The sequence below is a fragment of the Colobus angolensis genome, unplaced genomic scaffold, assembly GCF_000951035.1.
Source record: "Colobus angolensis palliatus isolate OR3802 unplaced genomic scaffold, Cang.pa_1.0 Scaffold597, whole genome shotgun sequence".
Classification (NCBI taxonomy): domain Eukaryota; kingdom Metazoa; phylum Chordata; class Mammalia; order Primates; family Cercopithecidae; genus Colobus; species Colobus angolensis.
The window spans coordinates 90520-101404 of NW_012119565.1; the positions used below are offsets into that span (position 1 = coordinate 90520).

The 10885-nt window shown below is 35.4% G+C and overlaps 1 protein-coding gene across 2 annotated transcripts in view; it reads right to left on the reverse strand.

The window, feature by feature from the left end:
* Positions 1 to 10885, reverse strand: part of EFCAB13 (EF-hand calcium binding domain 13) — a 122641-nt gene that overhangs the window by 24780 nt on the left and 86976 nt on the right. For both annotated transcript variants that reach the window (XM_011962563.1, XM_011962564.1), the window contains 4 exons: positions 8598 to 8669; positions 6774 to 6917; positions 6154 to 6225; positions 1135 to 1179 (listed from right to left, as the gene is read on the reverse strand). In XM_011962563.1, coding sequence (XP_011817953.1) covers positions 1135 to 1179; positions 6154 to 6225; positions 6774 to 6917; positions 8598 to 8669 — 333 coding nt within the window. The remainder of the gene's footprint in view (positions 1 to 1134; positions 1180 to 6153; positions 6226 to 6773; positions 6918 to 8597; positions 8670 to 10885) is intronic.

Below are 10885 nucleotides of genomic sequence, written 5' to 3' on the forward strand. Positions count from 1 at the left end.
AAAAAAAAAAAAAAAAAAAAAAAAGACTTAATGTTGTTTTCCCTTTTTGGTTTCAGACTTACTTGGGACCAATTATCCCTTTTCTTCTCACTCATTTCTCCCTCTTGGAATGGATATGTCTATCCTATGCCTGTGTTTTGGAAGCATGCAACTTGTTAATTTCACAGGCTTACTGCTGGAGGAGAATTTGCCTCAAGATGAATTGTGCCTTGAGTCTCACCCATCTGATTAAGATGAGACTCTGGAATTTGGACTTTTGAGTTGACACGGGAACAAGTTAAGACTTTTGAGGCTACCAAGATGGAATGAATGTATTTTGCATGTGAAAAGGGCATGAATTTTGAGGGCCGGGGTGGAATGCTATGGTTTGATTGCATCCCCCAAAGTTTATGTGCTGAAAACTTAATCCCCAATGCAACAGTGTTGACAGGTTGGGCCTAATAAGAGGTGATTAAGTCACAAAGGCTCTGCCTTCATGAATAGATTAATATCAGTGATTTAGTCATTGCAAGAATGGGCTTATTATAAAAGTAAGTTCAGTCTCCTCTTGCTCTCTTGCTCTCTCAAACTTTCTTGCCCTTCTGCCTTCTGCCATAGTATGACACAGCAATAAGGCCCTCACTAGATGTGGGCCTCTTGACCTTGGATTTCCCAGCCTCTAGAATTGTAAGAAATGAAATGAATCTCTCTCTCTCTTTTTTTTTTTTTTTTACAAATTATCCAGTCTGTGGTATTCTGTTACAGCAACACAAAACAGATTACAACAGTAGGCAAAGAAGATCAGGGAAAAATATTCCAGGGAAGAGAATATGCAAAAGTCTTATGGTGGGAGGAAAGGGGAGTATCTAAGGAACTAAAGTCAATTTAGTTGAAGTACAGAAAGCAAGGATAATGGTAAAAAATAACACTGGAAAGACAGGGCATGGAGGATTTTAATTTTTATCCTAATAACAACAGGAAATGTTAAAAGAGTTATAAATAGGGGGAGGTAACATGATCAGATTACTATTGTGGGAAAATAGTAATCTGGCTGAAGTGGGCAGGAAAGATTAGAAATACATTGATACTTGGCAATTATTCTAAAAAATACCTCTTATTATTGAAAATGTTCTCATATACAAAGTTCTTACTCACCGTTTACCTTTGGTAATTTTAGATTTGAAGCCTCTTTCCTAAAATCTGCAAATTTAGAGAGAGACATTACACAATGAGGAATGGCATCCTGATCTTACCCCGTTTGAAAGGAAACCAATGGATAGATTGAATACTTCTTTTCCCACTAACATTTATCATTGATAACCATTCCCTTCTCAAAAGTTGTTCCCTGGCTCCCAAAATATCCATTCTCTCCTCATTCTTTGCTTACTTCTTGCGCTCCTTCATGGTTATCTTCCACCAACTCCTTAAATGTGGCAGTTTCTAATGTCACAGATGCTTCCTTTCTCCCAAAGGGGACAAGTTAATCCCCAGCCCGTCTATTCAATAAAATCCTTAATTATTAGTCTAAATTATCCTTCTTGATCTCTTACCTACCTATCTACTATCTAGTCCTAGAATTTTTCCTAAGAACAAGTTACAGTTATACCTATTCCCTCCACATACTTCCCACAGAGATGCAAGTTGGTATAAAGATCCAAGGAACAAACAATAGAAATAAAATCTATCCATTTGCATAGATGGACTCTATTGTATTAAAGAACAGTTTAGAATGACTCACAACTAGCCCAGGTATTACCTTGAAACAAACAGAGGTTAGAATACACATAAATTATGTTTGCCTTAATTTGTGTTTTTATTTGTTTTAAGCAGGATAAACAAAACAACTAACCTATAAAAAGTACTTTTAAAATAGTAGGTTTGGGCAATTTTACATGATAGCTCCCAAGACTTCTGAACTTAGGTACTATTAATATTTTTGGCCAGATAATTATTGGGGGGACAAGGGTATTATCCTGTAAATTGTAGGAAGTTTAGCAGCAACCCTTGCCTCTATTCACTAGATGTCAATAGTCCTCTCACATCAGTTGTGATAACCAACACTGTCTCTAGATATTGCCAAATATTCCCTGGTGTGAGGAGGGGGGCAATGGAGGATTTGATTATACTTTTTATTTTGTATTTATTTATTTATTTATTTGAGATGGAGTCTTGCTCTGTTGCCCAGATTGGAGTGCAGTGACGCGATCTTGGCTCACTACAACCTCCGCCTCCCCGGTTCAAGCATTCTTGTGCCTCATCCTCCCAAGTAGCTGTAACTACAGGCACAGGCCACACCATGCCAGGCTAATTTTTGTATTTTTTTAGTAGAGACAGGATTTCACCATGTTGGTCAGATTGCTCTCAAACTCCTGACCTCAGGTGATCTGCCCGCCTTGGCCTCCCAAAGTGCTAGGATTATAGGTATGAGCCACTGCCCCCAGCCTGATTACATTTTTTAGCTGAAGCTAAATTTAAAGGCAGGAAATGGCTTTCTAAATATGGGATAAAATCCATCTCAGTACATTCAAGCTGAGGGTATATAGATGGATCAGGTAAATCTTTGTAAATAAAGTAAACAACAACTCAACACTTACAATTGGCTATAGAAACAAACATTAGTTTTTCAACAATACCTTGTACTTTTCAAAGGGTCTTTCATCCAAAAACAGAAAGCTACAAAACCATTAAGACCTCTCTAAAACACATGAAAGGAAAAGGATTAACTTTGAAACAAAATTATTCTTCAAAGCCATGCAACAAATATACTCTGAGACCAATTTTACAAGCCAGGTCATCAGATCAACCAGAAATTTGATACTGTAATGACTAAATCTCTGTGGGCACATATAACATATACACCTGAATATGGTCTACAGTAAAGCGTCCAACAAGTTTATGATGTGATTTAGGGGCCAAGTATTAAGACCTAAATAATACTTGGTAAAATAGTTTGAAATCCTTGGATAAAAATTTAGAAGAACAGTAATATCAAACATTTGGACTAGAAAGCCCATGGTTGACCTCCCTAAATTAAAAAACAACAACAAACAAACAAAAAAACAACTAAAAACTAAATAAAATTCAGAAGAAATTTTTTATACAAGCTGCTGGTTATCTGTCAAATCAACTCACCTTCAACAAAGGAGTCATCCATTACTTCTTGAAGTATGTCATCAGTAAAAGAAAGCCTATCAGTGTTTTCAAGTACATCCGGATTTTTGTCTTTGTCAAACTGACAATTTTCTTTCATGGAGTCTAATGTATTGATAGTCTCATTCAATGCTACAAACAGAGAATATATATACAACACGTAATTCAGTCCATGGATCTAAATCTTTTGAGCATAACAATAAAATTGATGGCCTCTTTGAGATCTACACTGTCGAATAAGGCAGTCACCAGCCACATGTGGCCATTTAAATATTTAGAGTGGTCCATTCTCTACTCTTATAATTTTCTATAACCCTACTTCAATAGTTTTCTACACTCCAATAGCTTTCTATTTGTAGCTCTAATAGCTAAAAATAATCCTTTTCTTTATTCTTAAAATTGATTTGTTAAATGTCTGGGTTTGAGGTGAGCTATTCTGCTACAGACAAAAGTATGCTAAAGTTTCCCTAGTTATTCTGTTAATAAGCGCACCATTTCAGTAAAGTCCCCCCTCATTCCTCATAACTCCTCCTAAATGCCAATTTTTCTCTTTCCTTCCCTGCATCCCTTGTTTCTGTCAGCTAACTTCACCCATTTTAAAGAGTCATCATAGCCTCTTAAGTTTAGCACAGTAACAAACATTTGGACTAAGAAGACCATGGCTGACCTCCCTTGATTTAAAAAATGTTAAAAGTTCACATTTCCAAAGTATATTTCTAAAAAGGCATCTCTCAGGATTTTGTTCTATGATATAGTCAATTGTCATTGGTAAGAAGTTTCAAAAACAGGTCAGTGAAGAACAGTTGAAGGGATATTTGAGTCCAGAGAGAAGATTCATTTAGTGGGAAGGAAAGAGAACATGTGAGTTATCTTGACATTTCTGGAAGGCTATAAATGGGAGGAAGAATCCAATTGTTAAATATGGTTCCAGGAAATTTCTACCAAATATGTGGAATAATTTTCTAGTTCCATAGCTGTCGAAAATTACAGAATGAGCTACTTCAAAAAGTCATAAGGACTTCCAAGAGTGAAATGAGTGAATGTACGTTACCTAGCCTGTCCCTGCAACCAACTAATTTTGATTTTGATTTTCAAATAGTAAATATAAAAGTTGAGGGAATTCTGTCTCTAATGAACTAGGGAACTATCAAACCTTCTATTACAGTCCTCATTCTCTGACAACAATAAAATATAACTAGATATAAACAACAAATTTAAGGCAACAATGACATTTACATTGCTTTGAAATTTGGCCAGGTGTGGTGGCTCATGCCTGTAATCCCAGCACTTTGGGAGGTCAGGAGTTTGAGACTAGCCTAACCAACATGGTGAAACACAGTCTCTACCAAAAATACAAAAATTAGCCAGGCATGGTGGTGTGCACCCGTAATCCCAGTTACTCAGGAGGCTGAGGCAGGAGAATCCCTTGAAACCAGGAGGTGGAGGTTGCAGTGAGCCGAGATTGCATCACTGCATTCCAGCCAAGGAGACAGAATAAGACTCCATCTCAATAAATAAAATTAAATAAATAAATAAATAAATTGCCTTGAAATTTAAAGTTCCTCCTAAATAACTCTTAGATCAAGGATAAAATCAAAATGCAACTGGAAATATTTATAAAATAACCATAATAATAGCCTAACAAGTCAAAGACTGTTAGATACACCAAAGTTCCACTAAAATGAAAATTGACTGCCTTAAACATGCTTATTACCCAGTAAGAAAAAAAATAAAGTAAATAAATAATTTAAATAAGAAATTAGAAAAACTATTAAATGAGCATAAGGGAAGAATATAAAGGACTTACTAAAGATAAAACCAGAAATTAATTTTTAAACTATAAATAGAAACACTAAAGATAAACCCAAGAGCTAGTACTTTAAAAACAGAGATAATAGAACATTCAGTAGCAAACAAAGAAGAAAGTTATATATATACATATATATATTTAAGAATGAGAAAATAACCATATATACAAAAAAATGAGAAGAATTAGAAGTGCACAGGGCTGTCCTAATAGTCTAAGCCATTTTAAATCTCAATAAAATTTGAAATTTCCTAGAAGAATCAAATTACCAAACTAACAAAATGAAACAAAAGATGGCAAAAAGCAATCCACCAAAAACAAAGCCAAAAAATCAAAAATAAACTAGAAAAAAACCTGAAATGGGTAAGACAAAGTATTAATGCTCCTATCAGAATTTTTAATAAATAATACCCGCTGTTGATAAAGGTGTGAATTTCCACAAACCTTTAGGAGGGTAATTAGGCAGCAGCTTGTTAACATTTTACATCTAAAAATGTAAACATTTGGCCCAGCAAGTCCACTTCTAAGGAGTTTGCCCTACAGAAAAATTGTGTGCAATGTGCACAAAGATATATGTACAAGGATACTCACCAAATGTTTGTAATAGTAAAAAATAGCAATAACCCAAATATTTATTAAAAGTATTGTGAACAAAATTATAGTTCATTCCTCTAGTACAGCATTATGCAGTCTTTTAAAAGAATGAGGTAGGTTTACATAATACAGTGGAACACAGAATTATATCTAAGATATACTGTCATATATTGCATTCAAGTTGTGCAATATTATGGACAGATGTAAAGAAGAAAGCCTAAAAGGATATTTATGAAACCTTCACGTGGATATTTCTGGAGGGTAACATTAATATTACAAGAGACTTGCACTTTATACTTCTTACATTCCTGGTCATTTAAGTTTTTTACAACATTAAAAAGAACCATTCATTCATATATAATACAGGTGTCTTATTTTAACTATTGGAAAAGATCATAATCTTGTTATTTTTCCAATCTCCAATCACAAATGTACAATTCTTAAATTTCAAAATAAAATGCAGGAAGTTCCCCATAACTGAAAGTGTTCAAGTACACATGAAGCAAACATTTGGCATAGATACTATAAAGAAGATTTAAACACCAAATTTAGTGTTTTACTAGATGAACTTTGAATAAGCTCTGTATCGTTGCCTTCTAACAGTTTTACCATAAAGCTCTTACCGATATAATTGGAAAATTTCTGGGTGTCCCTCAAAGCCCTCATACAGTCTTTAATGTTCACCATGTTATCTTCTGCAAGGAAAAGAGAGAGACGACAAACAAGAACCCCTGGACAAAGTAATATTTAAAGGCTAGTATCAAAATCAGCATATGGCTTATATATTTCTTGAACATTTTATTTACAAGGTACTTCTAGATTCAATTTCATACATTAAGCCTCACAATAACCCTACAGTGTTGTAGGTATACTAGTTCTGATTCTACCTATAATGGGAACTGAAGTACAAACAAAGCCCCAGTAACTCTGACCAGTAATTCCATCAAAGGTGGCAAAGCTAGGATTTCTATTCACAGAACTTGAATTTCTAAGATGTTCTTCATTCACTAAATCAAGATAGCAATGAGGACAGAGGATTCTAACAAGCCCACTTCCACAAAATCTAGACCTGCTTGTATAAAAGTATTCTTATAACTGCAAAAGAGGAAATTAAGAGGAAAGGCTCCATTTCAAAGATTACATTTATAGTAAGATAAGCAAATACCTATAGACCTTGCACATCTTCTTTACTCATTAAAAAAAAAAAAAAAAAAAACCTAAGAGTAATATTTAAAATGCTTACCAGAAACAAAATCCGATTGAAGAATTTTCTCTACCTCTTCTTTAGGTGACTTAATCCCAATATTTCTTAGAAAGTCTTCCAAGTTCTTCTCAGCTATCATGTCACCTTCAAGCAAATCAGCAGCTAAGACAACTTCCTGTAACTCTATAAATAGAAAAAAAGTTAATTGATAAAAAGCAGTAGCCATCACTCAAGACATTTGTTAGTGGAAAGCCATAGTTTATTATTATATCCTGAACTGAGGAATAAGAAATCTCAGAGAGAAATTTATCCCTTATAGCATTCTATGACCAGCAGCCCAATGTACAAAGAGTTTTCTTGATCTATCACATTTCTCTGGTGCATTTATAAAATTTGCACAACCAAAATCACTCATATAGCTGAACTTTTCACTGCAGTTATACAAAGTAATTATTTTGCCGTGAACCTCTAATGGTAGCAAATAAAATTATTTAGATATAGGAGAAATAACTTTCAGAATTATGAAAAATGTAAAATATGGGACAAGATTTACAAGGGCTCATTCAGTTTTTCTTTTCAATTCCACCAGGACTCAATTGTACCCTAACATCTGGAATGTTGCTTTATTTCCAGCACTGGTTAAGTCAGACCAACATTCAAATTCTGGCTCCAGGGTTTGTAACCTGGAACTGTGCAACTGTGAGCAAATTATTACTACTTAACATCTCTTTTGTCTAAAATGGGATAATACTAATATCTACCTCACAAGATTGATGTGGAGAGTAAATATAATAATGTATAAAAAGTACTTAAGACAGCATTAGACATATAATAATGCCTCAACAAATGTCATATTTATAGAATAAAATTAGTTTTATTATTATTATTAAAGTCAACAGAAACTAGCTGCAAATAATAATTACAGTTTAAGCCTTACGTCCTGCTTCACTTTCTGTTCCTCTAACATCACTGGGAGGCAACTACAGATGGCAATCTGAGCTTTGCTGACACCCAAAAAACCTGTATCAGCTCTGCTTTCTTGCCTTAGCACTTGATTTCCTTTAAAAACAGTTTCTTTGCACAACCACCTTGAGTAGAGTCTGCTCATGCTCCCATGTTCCACATACTGTAGGACCAGGAAGCAGAATAGCATTTTCCTGTCTTTCTGCTGCTGCTGTCAGGCCATTTTAGTTCCACCTTCAATCAAACCTTATTCCTCTCCCTTGAGGCTCAGGCCTGTTATTCAACTATGCCACTCTCCTGACAACAGTATTGATTACTGTCTCATCACTCCTTCACATTCTCTAAGGATTTTGGCACTTTGATCATCATCCTCCTTCTACCTCTCATCCCAATATCATCCAATGACAATAAGGATGAGCCTGGCCTCAGAGCACTTTGACCTCTTAACTTCAAAAGGCCTTTATTTCCTTTCCAAAGTCATCCACACCAATGGCTACCCTTAATCCTTATCATTACCTGGAATTGTCTATTCCACCTCTAAAATCTTAAATTACAAGGTCAGACACTGACCATATTCCCTTAAAATTACACGTGTAGATACTGAAAGAAGGCATAGAACCTCATACTATGCTTGTTCTCTTGGCTCCTCCAAGTTATTTAACAAATAGTCTAGACAGAGTAAACCAGCTTTATCAGTTAGTAATGAAGGATACACTCTGAAAGTCAAGTTCCTATATGCCAGTCAATGTTTCATCAAAACCAAGTTTCATCTGCGTATAAACATATCAATGCCAACATGTTAACCAGAAATTAGGTGAACACACAGCATTAAAAACAAAAACAAAAATAAGTCCTTTCAATAAAAGTAAACCTAACCGTTATAAATAATTCAGTACTTACCTTCTAACCTGGCAGCATCACGCATATTCCTTACTACTTTTGCAAATTCTTCAAATTGTACTTTGTCACCTTCTGTGAGAGAAAACACTTTTAATAGACCAACCTCATTAAGCAAAAGTCAGATCCAACAAAGCAACCTATAAAAATGTAAATCATTTGATGCACTCATAAGAATCATATTTCCTTTTCATATTTTTGAGTAACCAAAGGATTGATTTTATGGGATTAAAAAACATTAAGACTACAGAAGTCAGGCTGATGGCTGGGCAAGGTGGCTCATGCCTGTAATCCTAGCACTTTGGGAGGCTGAGGTGGGTGGATCACAAGGTCAGGAGCTCAAGACCATCCTGACCAATATGGTGAAACCCCATCTCTACTAAAAAATACAAAAATTAGCCGAGTGTGGTGGCATGTGCCTGTAGTTCCAGCTACTTGGGATGCTGAGGTAGCAGAATTGTTTGAACCGAGGAGGTGGAGGTTGCTGTGAGCCAAGATCTCACCACTGCACTCCAGCCTGGGTGACAGAGCAAGACGCCATCTCAAAAAAAAAAAAAAAAAAAAAAAAAAAAAAAAAAAAGGGGTGGGTGTTTTTTTTTTTTTAAAAAAAGGGAAAAAAATATAATCCATATTCCCAAAAGATAAAACCAAGATATATTCTAGACAAAATTAAGAGACATACCTCAGTCTTAGTTTTGTCTTTCAACTGTTTAAAGATAAAAATTCTACACCAGAAAACTTTAAAGGTTTCTTTCGTGGCTGATAGGCCTATGACTATAACTTCTGATATGTGTTTACACCCATTTCTTACACAGTACACAAGTACTAGATTACAAAGTTAAAGTGACGAACACAGGAAACAGAAGCAGCTTTGTTTTCCCAGCCAGGAATAAGGAATCTTAAGATTTAGAAATATTATAGTTTATTATCATAGACTAGAACAAAGTACAACAAGCAAAATGTGTCACCAGCAGATAAAAGCCTGAACAGGGCTTAAGTATATAGCCACAATTAACAATGTCTCACCTTCTATCTACCTTGGCTTTAAATTAACACTTGAACTTTTAGGAACTATTCTCTACAGTAAAAACACATGTCTTTATTGCAGTATTTTTGCTGCTTCTGTCATTTAGTAGAGTCCTATATATCACTAACTGTAAAGGCTCTGTCCCTGAATCTGTGTTCTCTCTCTGATGGGAGAAGGATAGAAGTGTTCATACATTCCATTCCTCATGCTTCTTTTATACTTTTATACCATTCAGGATGGCCTTGCACTAGCCTCACATCAATCAACAAGGTTACATAATCAAATATTCTAAGACCATGTTATATAAAGATGTTCTTAATTAAGTGTCTTCAATTTATAGTAGCTTAAAGATCAGCTTAAAGTAGGCAACAGGTATTATAACTCAGTCACCTAAATGGAGTCCCCCCTGAATCTAGTTCTTGGTATGTATAATCAAGTAGAACTAAATCACAGCTACTTAGAATTCTGAGAGGAAGGGAAGTGAAGGGAAGGAGCGGGGAAGGGATGGGAGGAGAAGGGAGGGAAAGGAAGGAGGGAGGGAGGGAGAGTGGGAAGGGAAGGGAGGAAGAGAGGCAAGGAGGCAAGGAGGCAAAGGAAGAAAGGAAGCAGGGAGCCCATCTGAGGTCAACAGGTACTGATAACACCAACAAAATTTACAGGTGATCTAACAAAATTTACAGCTAGCTTTGGACCTATTTACCAAGGGACCCAAATCTATAAGCATGACCTGCAATCTCATTTGATCCTTTGGTTCATACAACTTGCTGAAATAGAATAGCAAATACCAATATTAGGAAAGATCTCCTGAGTATCTTTAAATAAATCCTGAGAAAAGAGATGTGGATGGATAGAGCTGCTGCCAAGAATTTGTAGCTCAATTATTCTTTGCTAAACCACCATAACAGGGTTAATCACAGCTGATGCCAGGTTGCAAAGTTAGAGCCTGAAACAAAGACTCAGATCTGGCTTTAATGGATATTGCATAAAAAATTATGAAGATAAGTTTAGAGTCTTGTTGCCAAGCCAAAAAGAAAACAAAGTTATTAAGCTAATTTCAACCACATCAGATATCAGAGTCAGGAGAAACAGAGAATATCAGTTTAAGTTTAAAAATCTAAAACAAATGAAGCCAGAGAAACCACCAGCAGAGAAGAGACTGTCCCAGGCCTTAAATGCCTAACAACACCTATTAATGATTTCCTTGAATTCTTAGCCTATGGATTCAATGTCTCACATTCACCTTGACCATTTTCCATACCATCTT